This window comes from Ursus maritimus, unplaced genomic scaffold (genome assembly GCF_017311325.1).
Source record: "Ursus maritimus isolate PB19 unplaced genomic scaffold, ASM1731132v1 scaffold_15, whole genome shotgun sequence".
Classification (NCBI taxonomy): Eukaryota; Metazoa; Chordata; class Mammalia; order Carnivora; family Ursidae; genus Ursus; species Ursus maritimus.
In genome coordinates, this window is record NW_024423897.1 from 13433766 (window position 1) to 13452868 (window position 19103).

At 36.0% G+C, this 19103-nt stretch overlaps 1 protein-coding gene across 3 annotated transcripts in view; it reads left to right on the forward strand.

The window, feature by feature from the left end:
* GABRB2 (gamma-aminobutyric acid type A receptor subunit beta2) overlaps positions 1-19103 on the forward strand; it is a 227343-nt gene that overhangs the window by 101573 nt on the left and 106667 nt on the right. For all 3 annotated transcript variants that reach the window (XM_008692411.2, XM_008692414.1, XM_008692413.1), the window contains exon 5: positions 10499-10581. In XM_008692411.2, coding sequence (XP_008690633.2) covers positions 10499-10581 — 83 coding nt within the window. The remainder of the gene's footprint in view (positions 1-10498; positions 10582-19103) is intronic.

Consider the following 19103-nt stretch of genomic DNA (forward strand, 5'->3'; position numbering starts at 1 on the left):
TTTATCTCATCTTAGGATGGACAGGGACTGTCTTGACATAAAGCAATTTAAGAAACAAAAATGTAAATGAGTTACAGCTTTGATGACAAAATAACATCAAAACCCTAATTAATCATTAAGTAAAATAAAAACACTCCCTAGACAAAAAAACTGTGAAGTATATGGATAAACAATTTACAGTTAAAGAAACTGAAACTTCTGGTAAATATAGAAGAACTTTCTGGTAATCATAGCTTTTCAAAGATGGAATAGAGTCCTTTCACAAAGAGTGAGTTCCAAGTCACTGGAGAGGTTCGCGTTAGAACAATAATTGTAGAGGTCTTATGAAAGGAATTCACTCATCAGGTGATTTGTATGTCTGTATATCTGTACATCATTTAATCATCCTTTGTACCTTGAGAATCCATCATCAAATGTTGACATTTCTGCCAACATTTTAATAGCATAGGAAATTTATTGAAGCACCTACATTTGACTCAATTAGCATGTGACCAATATTTCCAACCAGTGGTATCTAAGTATCCTGGGCATTGTCTAACATTCTCAATACAGAACAAATGCTGCTGCAAATAGAATAAGTGAGTAATAATGAATAGTCTTGGTCAAGACTAAAGCAGACAGAAAAAATTACCTTAATAACATTTTTCAGAGAGAAAAGCAATATACATTCATCAGAAAAATGGTGAAACTACAGAAAATATGAGAAAACAAATACCAACTACATTTCCACTGTTTATTTTAGTATACTTTTGGTCATTTAATTGTGCACCAACATACCTCTTTAAATAAATATGAAATTGCACTACACTTCTTTCTAATGTTTTTTCCTCTGAAAAAAATTAAGAGCACTTTTCTATGTTCACACTCTTCTCAAAGTGCTTTTTATTGCATCATGTTACTAAATCAAAATGCATTTAACTATCCTTATAAGTTATCTTTTATAAGTATAAAATGTTTCCATTTCTTCCCAGTTTAAAGTTGTACTTAACATCTTTGTATATAGTTTTACATAATTTTATTTTCACATTAATTTCTTAAAGTGGAATTTCAGGAACAGAGTTTGGTCATTTGGTGGGTTTTGATTAGTGTTGTTGAATTACCATCCCGAAGGTTTGTACTGGTTGACATACAGATCTACGACCAGCGTAAGAGGGTGTGTTTCCCTGCAGAATCTGTAGTACTGAATATTACAATTCCTTTACATTTTTGCTGATTAGATAAGCAATAATAATCATGGCTTAATTTGTATTTCTACAAATTTGTGGTTTCTAATGGTGTTAAGCATTTTTTCCAAATATCTGGTGCCTATTTTATGTAAAAGACTTAACTCTTAAATAGCAAAACTGCCATTTAGTTGGAAATCTTTACCATCAGACATCAGAGTGGCGGAAAGGCCAGAGACTGCGATGTTTGTGGATTTTGTTGGAGTGGAAGTGCAAGGTGAGTTGCCAGTAGGTGATAGGAGGCAGCTTTTTGTAATTCCTTTTTCATGTTTAAAACACAACAGCAGTTATAACTGTTACTGTTACTGCAGTAAAGCCTATTTCCCTTTACTGGTTAAGGTTATCACAGCTGCAACCACGTCCTGCAGAGAAAATATGTTGTGAGGTTATGTTAAAGGCTGAATCTACTACAAAAAACAGTGTTGCTCTGAGCTTTTCATAGAGTATGTCTTTTCCTCAGATGTTGGATGCCAGTTGCTCAAAGAAGGAGTGTGTGTGTGTGTGTGTGTGTGTGTGTGCGTGTAGCAATGGTGGAGGGGGCAGAGGTGGTTTAAAGGCCATTTCAGGCTCATGTTGGTACTCTGATGGCAATATTCCCTCCAGAACTTCCACGTCATTGGGCCTGAATCCTGCGCTGACATTTTGTGTGTCCAAACCTGCTTCTTCTCCCTTTCTTTCATAGGTGATGATACTTGGTGAGCATCCTTCAAGGTCTACTGGAAAACCCTACTTCAGATAGACCCTGCGTCTCCTAGGGGCACAGAAAATAATGAACAAGCAAATGCATACACAGGATAATTTCAGATAGTAACAAGTATAATGAAAGAAGTAAAATGAGATATGACAGTGACCAGTAGGGCTACTTTAGCTAAGGTGGAGGGCTACCTAGGTGGGCTGGGATGAACTGAGACTGCTGTCGTAGAAGGAGGAAGTTCATTTAAGGTAGAGGGAACCTTTATCCGCTTATCCCTACAATCCCAAGACAAAGGACCCAGGAATGGAATGCTTCTAATTTTTTGACAGCCTAATTTTAAAAACCTCAGGTTTTAAATGCATTTCTACAATACATTTTATCAGTCAAGGGCCCCACGGGAAACAGATGGCATACTGAAAATGGGATAATTTGCGGACAATGTATTAAAAGGGAAGTTTACAAAGAGAACAGCACTTCCTCCCTCCCAGAGATAGGATCAGGGGATTGCCCATCCACTCCCTGGTGTGCCAGACTTGAAGAGGGAGAACAAGGCGTGGTTGGGGGAACCTGCACACAAGTTCCGCAGGAATGGAGCCTAGGAAACAGTTCCCCTGGTCTCAGCTCTCCTCCCTCCTCTAAACTCCTGGTCTGCTCCACATTGGCCAAATCCAATCTGAAGCCCGAGAATCAGGGAGACAGTTTATGAAGTCTGTGTAGTCTGTAAGACCACTGAACATGGTGAATAAGGCTGGAGGGTAGAGCTGGAGAGATGATGGAAGACATCTAGCATGTGTAGTTTATATTTTAAAATAATACTGGATGGGATTTGGAAGAAGTGGCAACAGACCCAGGTGAGGTTGTAACCTCAGCCTGTCACTGGGTAGCTATAAATCAACATCTATGAACTACTTACTTTGTTAAAATAAATTTAAAAAAAAATGGCTAGTAAAACTGATCAACTTATTCTGAAATGGTATGACTCTAATGTGTTAAAAATCAAAATTAAATGTTTTAAGCATATTTTATGAATGCAAAAAAAGTTTCTGGCATACTTGGACATTGTTTTAAATTTCAAAGACAAAACAAAACAAAAATCATTGTTGAGATAATCTGAGTACCAGCTATATGTCTTTCCAGTTGGTAAGTGGCTCTGGTTCAGATAAATTCCTTACATTGATCTGAAATCAAATTTCAGTTGTTAGATTATGAGTCAAAAAATAGAATGATTACTTTTTCTCAGGGACTCAGACTTCCTTTAAGACATAACTTAGGGGCACCTGGGTGGCGCAGTTGTTAAGCGTCTGCCTTCGGCTCAGGGCGTGATCCTGGTGTTCTGGGATCGAGCCCCACATCAGGCTCCTCCTCTGGGAGCCTGCTTCTTCCTCTCCCACTCCCCCTGCTTGTGTTCCCTCTCTCGCTGGCTGTCTCTACCTCTGTCGAATAAATAAATAAAATCTTTTAAAAAAAAAAGACACAACGTAGAGAGAAGTGAGCATATTCTCATTCCTGAGATAAGCACACAGTTTGCATAGGAGAGACCATCAGGAATGTAATGTGGGAAATCTTGGTAAACAAGGGAGTGACTGCAGAAGAATAAAGGCTTAGACTGTATGTCCATATCGATTAATATTTTTGATTGAGTGGGATTTATATACTGGTAAGTGAGATTTTGTTCAATACTGCTGTTTGGATGCTACAGGCATGTTATTTAAGAAAATGTCTTTGATAATAGCACCTGGATTTGTAGCAGAAACCATGTAGCCCTTACATGGTCACAGTTATCTTCACAGAGGATAAGATTCCAGAAAAGCAAAGAGTCACAGAAGGCCAAACAGCTGCAGAAGAGTACAAATAGCTCTAATCTCAAATGCACGATTTATGAAATGGGAACATGATTGCTAGCAATCTTACTTTTTTTGGTGATTACGAAGTTGAGCATACTAGTGCATGTGACTCTATATGAGGACTTGTAAAGAGCTTTTAAAAACAATTATGCATGAGTGTTGGAGATTTTAATTTAAACAGGACTCTGTGGAGGTAAATCAAGAGCATAGGCTGGGAGAAAAATGCTGAGGGAGACCTTCAATCAGGGGAGAATATTAAGTGGGACTCCTTGGGGAGAGGCCTGTATTTGCTTGTCTGGGGTAGGCTAATCTGCATAATTGACTAAAACAGAGTGAACAGCTGTGAAATACAGCATTTGAATGTGTGGGTAAAACACAATTACAAAATATACAGGGTCACAGAACATGTAATGTATTTTCATAGGATTACAGAATTCCCAAGCTCATTTGGGATTTCAGAAATCGGCCAGTTCCCCAGAGAAGCTAAATGACTTTATCAAGGTCAACTAGCTAGTTAGTTATAACATAGTAGTGAAGTGTGGGCTCTGGAGTCAAATATCCTAGATTTAAATCTGAACTCCACTACTCACACTGTGACTTGGAGAAAAACACTCTACCTTTCTGTGCCTCAGTTTTCTTATCTATAAAAGGGGAATAATAGGACACTGATATTAAATGAGATGATACATTTAAGCAATACTAGGTGACGTCTGGAACTCAGTAAGTGATCAGTTAATATGAAGTATGTTTATTACCAGCAAGAATGCAAAGCTGAAGTCATTTAAGTCTTGTATCAATGCTCTGCCTACTCTACAAAATGTAAGAGCGTATCACAAGAGGGATAGATGTCAGAAATTAGTTTCCCAACAAAGTGGTTGTGAAACACAAAGTAATATCAAGCCTGCTTTAAGATACAGAGGCAAATCTTTTAAAGTACCTTTTGGGGAAGTGACTCAGATGAGCTCTTTAGAACTTTTCAAAATTTCAGTTTGTACTCTCATGCTTAAAAATTCAGTGTATTAATATTCCCACACCACCACCTGAAGTCTTTAATTAGTTCAACAGCCAGAAAAAATATATATCAATATATTTTTTGATAATTGTTTTTAACATCCTAATTTTTCTCTAGTAAGGATGCCCACTCATGCTATAGGATTCCTTTATCCTTTGTAATTAGAGGAAGTTGTGCTTTTAAGTAAATGTACATTTCAAACAAAATGAAAGCATGCTGTGAATTAGAACACCATGTTTTGAATATAGTTGGAGATAGGCATCTGATTTTCTTAAAAAAATACAAAGATATTGAAAAAAAGAATTTTGTGTGCATAGAATAATTGGGTGGTTATCTAGATAAAGAAATCAAAGTAGAAGTCCACAGTCACTTTCTTATCATCTCTGATTGAAATCCTAACAAGCTTCTCACCTGTTAAGGTACTTGTTTGACCATATATCCAAGTCTCTGAAGCCATCCTGAGGACTCTGTTGAGGGCATCTGAGTGTTGAGTTGGTTAAGTATGGGACTCTTGGTTGGAGCTCAGCTCGTGATCTCAGGGTCATGAGATCGAGCCCTGCTTTGGGCTCCACGTTCAGCATGGAGTCTGCTTAAGACTCACTCTCTCGGGCTCCTGGGTGGCACAGCGGTTAAGCGTCTGCCTTCAGCTCAGGGCATGATCCCAGCGTTATGGGATTGAGCCCCACATCAGGCTCCTCCCCTGGAAGCCTGCTTCTTCCTCTCCCACTCCCCTGCTTGTGTTCCCTCTCTCGCTGGCTGTCTCTGTCAAATAAATAAACAAAATCTTTAAAAAAAAAAAAAGGACTCACTCTCCTTCTCCCTGTACCTCTCCCCCTCTCCTTCTCAAATAAATAAATAAATCTTTAAAAAAAATAGTCTGTTGAAAGGGCCAAAACATGTCACATTGATTATGATTTTGAGTTATTGCCTACCGGCTGAGAGGCAAAGACATTTATTATTACTTAATAACTACCTTTGATCATATTCAATCTCAGAATGATATGGTAGCATCATTAAATCTGAGGTAATGACACTGTAAAATATTTGTTATGGCTTTGTTGCAAAATGCTGGCATGACTCTTGTATGTTCTGATTTTATAGGTGCCTTTAGTGACTGTTTTAATGTATGTTACATATATAGTTTTCTTGTACTGTGTCAGAATTTTATGGTTGACAAGGCCCAATGGCTAAGGAATAAAAGATTTCTCCAAAGATCTTTTAGCCCAGTCAGAATATTGACATTCCCCAAAGCTGGCTTTCATCTTGCAATAGTATTCAACTCCAAAAAGTCATATTTCCACTTGTAACTGGAGAAAATTTGTGACATGTAAATGAGGTACATTCTGAAAGCATCATGGACTGTTTCCTGTGATTGAAGACAAAGCTATCTCTATATATTTCACAGTGGTCTTAAAATTTAATCAGGATACCTGCATAATGAGTTACTAGCTTCACTTCAAAGACTGTTAGTACTAGTGTTGAGTAATTTAAGGCCCATTAAGGATGTTTCTCAGGATTGAGGGAGGCATGTTCATGAAAACCCCATTAAATATATTTGTGTATTGACATATTCCTAGAGAAACCTAGCACTGCTATAAATCATAATATTCCAAAGAATAGATTTTGATGTTGATCATTAGACTTTTCTGAATAAGATTCATTTCTGAGTAGCTTCTTCTATAAATCTATTCTTTTAGAACTTTTTACGTAAATTAAATGAGGCACTTAATATAGAGAACTGTTTCAAAATTCTCAGTTTGAGAATGCTTATGACGATTGCTTTCTTTTTTCTTCTCTTTATTTTATCAATATTACTGTTTTAATCTTGAATTAGTGATATGTGACAAGGACCTGCCAAAGTGCTTGAGATACAAATAAGACAAAAACAGATGTAGTTCCTAATTTGACACATCATGTGGGAAAGATGCAAGTTTGTTATACATGTCTGTACCTTGTATTAAAATCTATTAGATATAGTTCTATATACAAATATGGAACAAGTTTTTGCACATTAATGTGTTTGGATGTGTTTGCTTTTAATATAGGTGTATGAGTATTCTACATTTCTTCATGTATACAAACATATACATATGCATATTTCCAAATACCAACCACTTGTCAAATGAGTTATCACTGTATCTGCTCATTAGCAGGTGGTCATAACAAAAGTTACAGAACATTTTATGAGACAGGTCTCTTGTTGCTTTTATCATCTCACAACCAATTAGGATGACAAGTTTTTAATTCAAGTGTTCAGAAGCATCCAGGTATTACGGGATCTAAGTGATTCATCCCAGCTCACTCATTCTGGTCTGTATGAACAGGACTCCACGTGGATTATTTTGTCTACAGAGTTTCTGCTTTCACCCAGTAGGAGACACAAATGTCTTGTAAACATTGTCTAGAAAATATTTATACATATTTATTTTATGAAGTATAGCATTAAAAAAGTAAAACACTGGTGTAAATACAAATGTTGATGTGACAAAACATTTTCATCTATTTTATGTTTTAAATATGGGTAGAAACTCATTTCTTCTGCAATAGCATTAGTCAGTTTATTTTTCTTGTTCACAGTGCTCGTGTTTACAGCATTAGTTCACAGATGTTAGTTGCCATGAATATGTATCCGCAGAAAGCGAACCACAACCTTTATAGTAGCTATCGTAAGCTTCACCTCACTTACATAGTTGAGCATCTGTTTATGGCTTTTTTTTTTAATCATTTGTGTGCACTTGTACCTTTAATGTCCTTTGTGTTCATTCTGTCAGATGAAGTTAATTTTCTCTAGTTTCTGAAGATGGGGATTATTTCTGCTATTTTACAAAAGTAACGTGGAAGTTTTGTTAAGCCCATCATATACCTATTTCATTTTCGTTGAAAATTTCTCTTCTACATAATACAGGCTTCTGTATGTTAGTAGCAATTCAGGTTGTAACTACATGTTATAAAAGAAAAAAAGCAGAAAGGAAAGAAAACAAAAGAAAAGAGAAGAAAAGAAAAGAAAAGGAAAAAAAAAGAGAAAGACCAGTGAGAAATTCAGTCAAGTATTTGCAGAGCCAAAATAAGTTGTCATTTTTAAGCCCCGAGTAAATAATTAAATGTTAGTGTTAATTTTTATATAATTTTAGAATTTATAAAATAAAAATATTTGGCAAGTCCCACTGAAAGCATAAACAATCAGTTTGATGATATGATAAACTCTAGTACTATATACACAACGTTAATTAAATGGATTCAAATTTATTTACTGTTAAAAATATAAGAAGAATCCCTAAAACTTAAAGGACATTGTAAAGTTGAAAAAGAGAAGAGAAATAATACAGTAAGATGGTCCTCCAAATAAAAGATTTATAATCAGCAAAACGAACTGCTTCCTTCTTTATAATTCATGTTTTTGTTTGTCCAACAGATGCTTATTGGTTGTCTTACAATAAATAGAACAAAGCCTGTGCCTCTAAACAGCTTACATTTTATTGAGAGAAAGAGTACTTAAAAAAAAAAAAGAAAGAAGCAGAAGTTTTTATTTCTTAATCCCCTTCACCCATCCCCCTAAACCCTGCCCTTTAGCAATCACCAGCTTGTTTCTCTCTCTTTGTTGTTGTTTGTTTGTTCATTTGCTTTATTATATTCCACATAGAAGTGAAATCATATGGTATTTGTCTTTATCTGTCTAGCTTACTTCACTTAGCATAATATCTGCATTGTCATGAATGACAAGATTTCATTCTTTTCTTACTGTTGAGTAATTGTTAAATCATTGTTATATACCTGAAACTAATTTAAATTTTTAAAAGGGAAAAAAAAGGCAAGATAATTTCAGATTGTGATACTTGCCTGAAGGAAATGAACAGGTAAGATGCAGCATTAGTTAAGGCAGCCACTTTGGGTAGGCTGCTTGGGAAAAGCCTCTCAAAGGAGGTGATTTTTGACCTGAGGATCAGAAGAGAAGGCCTTGTGAAGGTCAGGGAGACACATATTCTAGGCAGAAAGAAAAAATGTACAGACTGGAAGATAGTGAGTAAGGACTTGGTATGAGATAATATTGGGAAGGAAGAGGCAGATTATTCAGCCAAGACTTTGGATTTTGTTGGAAGAACCACTAAAACTTTTAAGCAGAGGAGGGATAAGATCTATGTTTTTAAAGATCTGATAGCTGTGTGGATAATGGATAGTCGGAGGGAGATGGAGAAGCCCGGAGACCAATCTACTGGAATAATATGAGGTGAGGCAGTGGGGCAGTAGATTTTAAGGGAGGCACTGGAGAGGAAAAGGAGCCAGGAGCCGAGGCAGAGTAGCTAACTCCGGTGAAGGAAAGGAAGGAATCAGGGATGAACATTACCCTTGGATACTCACTTATTGTGAAAAAGAAAAACAAAAGTTAACAGAGCACAAACCTTAATGAAGCAGTAATCAAACTAAAGAGGCATGAACTACTTACATTAAGCTAATCACTTACTTCCATTGTACAACTGAGGAGTGGGACTCTCACACCTAACTGAGGAATTTCAGAAACTCTGTCTGCTTAGATTACTTGTAAACTCTGACCAACCTTCCAGTGTAAAATGTCCAGCTGGGGACTCTTTCTCCCAAGTTGGGGCCGTATCTTCTTTCTGTATTCCCAGCTCATAGTGAAGTGCCCTTCAGAGTAGAGGGAGCCAAAGTTGGTCAAATTCAATATCAATTTCTTCTCTTAGTTTTTTTCAGCAGATGGAAAGGACCTGCTATATATAAGTACTCTTTTATATTCTTTATATAAATTATTAATTCTTATAGAAACCTAGTTATGTAATTATTATTGTTAATAATATCCCCTTAGAGGTAAAGAAACTAAGGTAGGTTAAGAGATATTAACTGTGTTGATGTCAGTTAGTGAGACATAGAATTTATACCTATGTCCGTTGTATTCTAAAACTTGTGTTTTTTATGCCATTATGCTGCCTTATTGATCAGAAAATATATATTAACAAATCATTTAGTACTATCTGCTTTTTGACTCCTTTTAGTAGGTCCTCAATAAGAGATTACTGAAAAATGATGATAGAGAAATTTTATATAAAGACATTAAAGGGACATATTCACATCTCTCTGATAAAATAAAAAAGGTACCAGGTGTTCTAAATAACTCTGCCAGCCCATAGGAGAATGCTTTCTAATAGGTCATGAAAGTATCAGATTACTCAGCATAGAGCAAATCAGGCAATAGATGAAAGGCTGATTGTGTGTTGTATTAAAGCAGTTGCGAAGTACTACACTATGCATAGAAATGTCAAAAATGATGACTCAAAGCCAAGATTTAATGAAGATTAGATTTGAGGGGGAGGAAACAAATGTGAGTGGAAGAGGAATTATCTATGCTGATATTCTTAATCACCTGTGATGCTTATAAAGAGCCTTGGGACCATCCCTCCTTACACCAAGACATTCTGAAGCATGGAAACTGCCTGTTTAACAAACGCTCCCAGGTGATTTGGGTATAAGTAGGTAATGGACCACACTTTCGGAAAAACTGATTTAGTTCTTTTTTTTTTTTTTTTAAATAAATCAGCCTGAGGCTTATAAAGGAAAATGGTTATCCAAAGCTGTAACACCCTTTTTTGCTAGAACTTTGGCTAAATCAGTCTCCTAGAGGCCCAGTTCTGCCATCTTTGAAACTTGCATTTAATTTTTCCAACTCCAGCCATGGACCAGCTAACAGTATATATCGTCGCTATTTCTCTTCTAGAATCACAACCACAGCTGCTTGCATGATGGACCTAAGGCGGTACCCACTGGATGAACAAAACTGCACTTTGGAAATTGAAAGCTGTAAGTTTTTCTAAGAATGCTGCTAGACTGAATTCTGCTTTAAGGTTATTCTGCTTCATGTTCAGACCACAGGTCCTGCAAAGGTCCTGCTACCACAGTAAATCTGGTGGAGGGAGATACAGTATCTTTCCTCAGTGATGCTGCCAACCTCTTTATCTCATCTCTAAATCCTTGGGAGAGATGTATAAGGGAGGGAAGACATAATCTAGCAATAAAAGGAAGACCCTAAGAGCCTGGAAGGAGACCAAGCACTATTCCAGGCATTTAAAGTATGGAATTGGTGCATAGAGCTGCAATGAGATTGGGAAAATAGGTGGTGATGGCAGGGTGACACAGGAAATCCCAATTGTCTTTGCCTCTCATAAACATTATCTCTTTGCAATTGCAAAATCAGTGTGGCCTTTAGATCAGTTAAAACATTCACAGACTGTGGATTGGTGGAATGCTTTTTGTTTCGAGGGACTATTTTCAGTGTCTAAAATTTATTTTATGTTCTTGCTGAAGGCCATATGATGAGCAAGATTGGTGTATATGTGCATGTTTATTTTCCTTCCTATGCTGACGTGTTCTGCAGTGTTTTTGCTTTTCTGGGGCACAGTTTCAGCGTCCTTCTTCATGATTCAATCACATACCCTGTTGGGTGGGCAAAAACGTTGATTTCATAACCTGTCTCCTTTTTGGAGGTCACACACAGAGGTCATTTGAGATGGAATAGGATTTTGAATCTCTTTTCTTTGTCAGTTCTTTGCAATGTTTTCGTACCTCATCCTACCAAACAATTGGAAGCTGACGATTTTATATCCAGCATTCTAGATAATGAGTAACTTGACTGCTGTGCAGATAGGGTACTCTCAGCTGTTATGAGGAACTCTAGCTGTGAAAAGCAGTCCAACTCTAAGTCACTGCTCTGAGCGGAAATACAAGCATTTATGGTGTATTGCTGATAGTTTGCCCATTTAAAAAAAAAAAAAAGCTTCCAGGGATAATTAAATTTACATGCATTTTTTTAAGAAATTGATTTCATATTTATGTTCCCAAATCATCATTATTTTCACATTTGATCTTTGCAATAAAGAACTATTTAATGAAATTGTTCTATAGCATTTTGATGATTATTTTTATGTAAGTATTTTTGGGATAACTTTGCATTTTCATAGCCTAGGACAGAATTTAAATATAGAATGTTCTTCAAAGTCCAAATTCTTTGGTTGTTTCAAATTGTTGGTGTAAGTATGTGTGTGTGTGTGTGTCTTTTTTTAAGTAGGTTGTCATGTACTAATAATGAATTTTTATGGTAAGAGAATTTTTCATGATGAAATTTGAGTGGAATTTTGAATAACATAATTGTGCACATAGTTAAAGCACTTGCACTGATGTTATTTCACTTGAGCTGTTCACAACCCCCTCAGGTAAGTAAACAAGGCCTTTTTATTTTAAAGAACTGATGCTTAAGGACACAGGCAACACCCAGGTGTTTAATGTAATTAATATAATTCTGACATGAATATTTTAAAATTAACATGACAATTCTTCAGACTTTTAGAATTTAAGTTTTTTAATTTTTTTTTTTAAAGATTTTATTTATTTATTTGACAGAGATAGAGATAGCCAGCGAGAGAAGGAACACAGGCAGGGGGAGTGGGAGAGGAAGAAGCAGGCTCATAGCAGAGGAGCCTGATGTGGGGCTCGATCCCACAATGCTGGGATCACGCCCTGAGCCAAAGGCAGACACTTAACCGCTGTGCCACCCAGGCGCCCCCCCCCTTTTTTTTTTTTTAAAGATTTTATTTATTTATTTGACAGAGACAGCCAGCGAGAGAGGGAACACAAGCAGGGGGAGTGGGAGAGGAAGAAGCAGGCTTCTAGCGGAGGAGCCTGATGTGGGGCTCGATCCCAGAACGCTGGGATCACGCCCTGACCCGAAGGCAGACGCTTAACGACTACGCCGCCCAGGCACCCCTAGAAAGTTTAAGTTTTAATAAAAGGCCTTTTACATCTCTTACCTCAATTCATAATACCCTGTTAAACGGGGTAGACTTTTTCCCCCAGCTTTACTGAGATATAATTGATATATAACATTGTGTATGTTTAAGATGTACAATGCCATCTTAATATATATTTGGTGAAATGATTACCACAGTAATGTTAGTGAACACATCCATTACCACAAGTGACCTTGTGTGTATGTGTGTGTGTGTGTGTGTGTGTGTGTGTTGAGAAATGATCTACTCTCTTAGCAACTTTCAAGTATACAATACAGAGTCGTTAACTATAGTCACCATTCTGTAGATACCCAGATCTTATTCATCTTTTAACTGAACATCTGTAACCCTTTAGCCACCTTCAGCCATCTCCCTCATACACCCACCCCTGGCATCCACCAAGTTACTCTTTGTTTCTATGACTTCAGTATTTATTTTTAGATTCCATAAATAAATAAGATCATACACTATTGGTTTTTCTCTGTCTGATTTATTTCACTTAGTATAATTACCTTGAGTTTTGAGGTGCCTGGGTGGCTCAGTCATTTGAGCAGCCAACTCTTGATTTTGGCTTAGATCATGACGTCAGGGTCTTGGGATCAAGCCCCACATCAGGCTTCATGCTCAGCACAGAGTCTGCTTGAGATTCTCCCTCTCCTTCTTCCTCTGCCCTTCCCACCCCCCACGCCCACGCTCGCTCTCTCAAATAAATAAATCTTTTAAAAAATTCCCTCAAGTTTTATCTATGTTGTCAAAAATGACAGGATTTCCTTTTTTTATGACTGAATATTCCATTGTATACATATATCACATTTTTATTTATTTTTTTGCCTATTCATCCATCAGTGGACCCTTAAGTTGTCTCTATGTCTTGGCTATTGTAAATAATTCTGCAATGAACATGGAAGAGCAGGTATCTCTTTGAGATAGAGATTTCATTTCTGTCACATATTTACTCAGAAGAAGGATTGCTGGATGATAGCTAGTTCTACTTTTAATTTTTTTGAGAAATTTTCATGCTGTTTTCCATGGGGTCTGTACCAATTTACATCCTCACCATCAGTGCACAAGTTTCCCTTTTCTTCACATCCTCGCTAGCCCTTGTTCTTTTGTCTTTTTGATAATAGCCATTCTAACAAGTGTGAAGCAATATCTCATTATAGTTTTGATTTGTATTTCCCTGATACAAATTCTTTTGCAAGTATATATCCAGTTTCCCCAACACCATTTGCTGAAGAAACTATTTTTTTCCCGTTGAGTATTCTTGGCTTCCTTGTCAAGTTTGAGTTGACCATATGTGTGAGAGTTTATTTCTGGGTGCTTGATTCTGTTCCATTGGTCAACGTGTCTGTTTTTATACCAGTACTATACTGTTTTGATCACTATAGCTTTGCAGTGTAGTTTGAAATCAGGAAGTGCGATGCCTCCAGCTTTGTTATTCTTGTTCAAGATAGCTTTAGCTATTGGGGCACCCAGGTGGCTCAGTCGGTTAAGCATCTGCGTTTGGCTCAGGTCATGATCCCGCAGTCCTGGGATTGAGCCCAACATTGGGGAGTCTGCTTCTCCATCTCCCTCTGCCTCTCTCCCCAGCTTGTACTCTCTCTCTCAAACAAATAAATAAAATCATAAAAAAAAAAAAAGATTGCGTTAGCTATTCGAGGTCTTTTGTGATTCCATACAAATTTTAGGATTGTTTGTTGTTTTATATCTATAAAAAATACATTAGAATTTAGATAGGGAATGCATTAAATCTATGGGTGGCTTTGGGTAATATAGACATGTAAATAATATTAACTCTTCTGATCTGTGAACATACGTTATCTTTCCATTGATTTATGTCTTCAGTTTCTTTCATCAATGTCTTATACTTTCCATTGTATAGATCTTTTACCTCCTCGGTTAAATTTATTCCTTACTATTTTATTGCTTTTGATGCTATTGTAAATGGAATTGTTTTCTTTATTTTGTTTTTAGAGTTCATTGTTTATGTAGAGAAATGCAACTGATTTTTGTATGTTTATTTTGTATCCTGCAACTTTACTGAATTTGTTTATTAGTTCTAACAGTTTTTTGGCAGTCTTTAGGGTTTTCTATATGTAAGATGATGTCATCTGCAAGCAGAAATAATTTTACTTCTTCCTTACCAATTTAGATATCTTTTATTTCTTTTTCTTGCCTGATTTTTCTGGGTAGGATTTTCAGTACTATGCTGAACAGGAGTGCTGAGAGTGGGTACCCTTATCTTGTTTCTGATCTTAGGGGAAACCCTTTCAGTCATTCCCCATTGAGTATGATGTTAGCTATGATTATGTTGAGGTACAGTCCTTCTATACCAAATTTGTCGAGTTTCTATCATGAAAGGATGTTAGATTTTGTCAAATGCTTTTTCTACATCTATTGAGATGATTTTTATCTTTCATTTTATTAATTTAATGTATCACATTTATTGATCTGCATATAGTGAACCATTCCTACATCCCAGGGACAAATCCCACTTCCTCATGGTATATGATTTTTTTTTAATGTGTTGTTGAATTTGTTTTGCTAGTAGTCTGTTGAGACTTTTTGTATCTATATGTATTAGGGATATTAGCCTGTAATTTTCTTGCAGTATTCTTATCTGACTTTGGTGTCTGGGTGATACTGACCTTGTAAAGTGAGTTTGAGAACATTCCTTTCTCTTAAACTTTTTAAATGAGCTTGAGAAGGATTGACATTAATTTTTATTTAAATGTTTGGAAATAAATAAATGTTTGGTAAAATTCATCAGTGAGAACACTTGGTTCTGGGCTTTTCTTTGTTGGGAAGTTTTTGAGAACTGATTCAATCTCCTTACTTGTTATTGGTCTATTCATATTTTCTAGTTCTTCATGAATCAGTCTTCATAGATTGTATGCTCCTAGGAATTTACTGATTTCTTCTAGGTTGTCGAATTTATTGGCATATGATTCTTCATGGTAATCACTTTGATCCTGTATATTTCTGTGGTATCAGTTGTAATGTCTCCTCTTTTGTTTATAATTTTATTTATTTGAGTTCACTTTTTTTTCTTGGTTAGTCTACCTAAAGATTTATCAATCTTAGTTTATCTTTTTAGAGAATGAACTCTGAACTTCAGTTTTTTTCTTTTATGCTTTTTTCTTTTCATTGATTTGTTTCTATTTCTTTTATTTCTGCTGCTCTAATATTTATTGTTTCATTCTTTCTGCTAACTTTGGGCTTAGTTTGTTCTTTTCTTATTTCCTTGAGATCTGTTAGGTTGTTTATCTGAGATCTTTCTTTTATCTTGATACATGTGTTTGTAACTATAAACTTTCCTCTCAGAACTGCTTTTGCTGCATCCCATGAGTTTTGATATATTGTTTCTATTTCATTTGTCTTATTTCCCTTTTATTTCTTTTTTTAATCATTGGTGGTTCAGGATTGTTTTATTTCCATGTATTTGTGCATTTTCCAGCTTTCTTACTGTTATTGATTTTTAGTTTCATACCTTTGTGGTCAGAAAATACCCTTGATATAATTTCTGTCTTTTTTAATTTTTTGAGACTTATTTTGTGGTCTAACATATGATCCATCCTAGAAAATGTTCTGTGCATGCTTGAGGAGAATATTTATCCTGTTGCTGTTGGATAGAATGTTCTGCATGTCTGTTTGATCCATTTGGTCTGTAGTGTTGTTCAAATATGCTGTTTCCTTATTGATTGTCTGTCTGGATGATCTAGCCATTGCTGAGAGTGGGTTATTAAAGTCCCCAACTATTATTGTATTCCTGTTTATCTTTTCCTTTAGTTCCATTAGTAGTTTCTTTATATATTAAGGTGCTCCAATGTTGCATAAATGTTTATGTTTTTTATATCTTTTTGATGAATTTACCCCTTTATCATTATGTAATGACCTTCTTTGTCTTTTGTGAACACTTTTAGCTAAAAATTTATAGGTAGATATTAATATTCCTGTCTTTACATCTAAAAGAAACAGACTCAAAGAGATAAAGTGATTTGCCCAAGATCATGCAGCCACTGAGTGGAATAATGGCTCTGTGCTGATGTGGTAATTGATAGCTGGCTTAACTTTTAAAGTCACTGATTTTGTAGGGACCAGATTAATAGGAATATCCCTATTGCAGAAATCAAGAAAATATCCTTACTTACAAAAATTGGAACTTATTCATATTTAGCCAGACAGCAAATCATTGCTATATGAATGAATATGAATGGTTATGAAATATGGTATTATATTAATAATATATATGATATGCAGGTCTTGCTATAATAAGTAGGTAGTTAACTAACTAAACCTATTAAAATGAATTTAAGATCCTATTCTTTAAACAAGTAGCTCTGAAGTTGATGTCTGACATTCGACCTTATTTAACTATTTCTTTCTGTTAAGCAAACTTTAGACATTCATTTATTTTCCTTCTCCCCCTCCCTCACCCTTCCCCTCCCTCTTTGCCTCTGACTTCTTTCTCCTTACTTTTCTTCTCTCTCTCTTTCCCCTCCTTACTGCCCTTCCTCCCTACCTTTCTCAAATGCAAATGGCCTTAGTAGTGGCATTACTAAGTCATTATTACCTTGTCTCTATGTCAGCAATTAGTATTTAATTTCAGAGAAAATAATATAACTTGATTCTGAGTGGGGGAATGTTAGGATTGAACTTATAGCAAGGCTATTTAATATGTTCCATCCAGAAATGAAAAATAGGGCATAGGGGGCAAGGGGAGTACTATAGATCTTTGAAATGGGAATTGTTAGGAGGCTAATCCCTTATATTCTGAGCCAGATTAGCTGCCCATATCAATATCAGCTACATGACGTCTCTCCCCTCCTTAGAAGGGTAAGATTGCCATATACACTCTTAAACACCCATTTCTAGGTTCCCCACTTAGGGCATGTGAACCACTCATGTGAAAGGGAGTGTTGAATTCTCTGAACTAGATCCATTGACAGGCTGCTCAAATTACTAAAAACCCTAAAGTTTCTCTTTTTTTCCTCATTTGTTTGTGTGCTTTTATCTGAGCCCATCTCTGGGTGACTTGGACTGGACAGGCTCAGTGTCTCAGAGAGCAAGGTTAATCCTCTTATTTTCAATATTGTTGGTTTTTCCATCAGTCTCAGCCTTTGTGCAATCAACAGTGAATTAGAGAGTGTAGAACTTTCCCAGCAGCTCTTTCATAGACAATTTCACAGGGCTATGCTAAGTGTTCACTGGGATAGCCAGTCAGGCATCGTCTTTTAGGATCTAAAAAAAAAAAAGTCCTAACAGTGCCCTTGCGGCAGCATCAGAAACCAGTTGTTGCTGGCCTCTCACAGTCACTGATTTCCTACATTATATCAGGGAAGTCACCCAATTTATCTGAGCCTCAGTTTCCTCATAGATAGAATGGGAATAATAACACCTACCACATCAGGTTGTTTGAGGATTAAATGATCTAATGAAGATAAAGAATATAGCACTTTGCTTGGTGCATGGTAGACATCTAATGAGCGGTAACTTTGGTAATTAATTATTATTATTATAGCACTGATTATGTTATATTTAAAGATTCCCATACTACCACAGATTTGACCTAATTATGAGATCTAGCAAATCCAGCCAAAGAGTGACTCAAAACATTGCCCCTCTCAACTTTTGCAGATCTTATTTCGGCTCTTGCTTTTACATTCTAAGTAAGTCTCATTATCTGTAGGGCTGTCTACTTACTCATAGAATGTCTCAGCCAGCTGGGCCTACAGTATAAAATGCAAATTAATTTCTTCTACTTCTGTCACAGGGAAAAGAATTAATAGCTAGTTTCGAAATCCAAAGAGGGAGATTTAAAAACTCTTTGACATCTGTACTTAGATGAAATGAAAGTACAGTCCATTTAAAAATATAATTCATTTGTGATTTTGCTAATATTTTAAACTGACCGGAGAAGAAAGTCATCGCCTGCTGACCATTTAAAGTCTCTGCAATCAATGTAGCAAATGTGCCTGTGAGTGTGTGAGTTGGCACAGGTCTTTCTTCTTCCTAGAGATATTTACCATGCTTTAGGAAAGGAGGAAATAGAAATGTGCCTCTTGTTGTCTTATTGATTTCCAATTTGGATATTATATAAAACAACTTGCTATTAGGTTATTAATGGGATAAAGGCTCTGTTTTCTTTCAACAACTTTATTTAAAATAATCCTTATTAAAGAGGTCAATATAGATTGATACATTTAAACAGATTAAGGTATTGAATCCATATTTCCTATAGCATAGGTTAATATATTTTGGATATAGTTTATGCTATATCCTGGTCAATATTTTAGTAAATATACATATAGAATTTTTAAAAACTTAGAGGAGAGAAGTATTCTTCCACTCCTAAAGTGAAAATTGATCGCACCTTAGAGTATGTTGTTAGACTCAAAATACCCATCACAGAGGAAGTAGTGATTGGATAGGTTTCTGAATTAATGTGTATAATGGATGAGAGGACATTTATTGAATACAGGTAGCTTTCTGGGATTGATTTCTCAAGCTAACCAGACAGGTCACTTAGCTTCTTCAAGC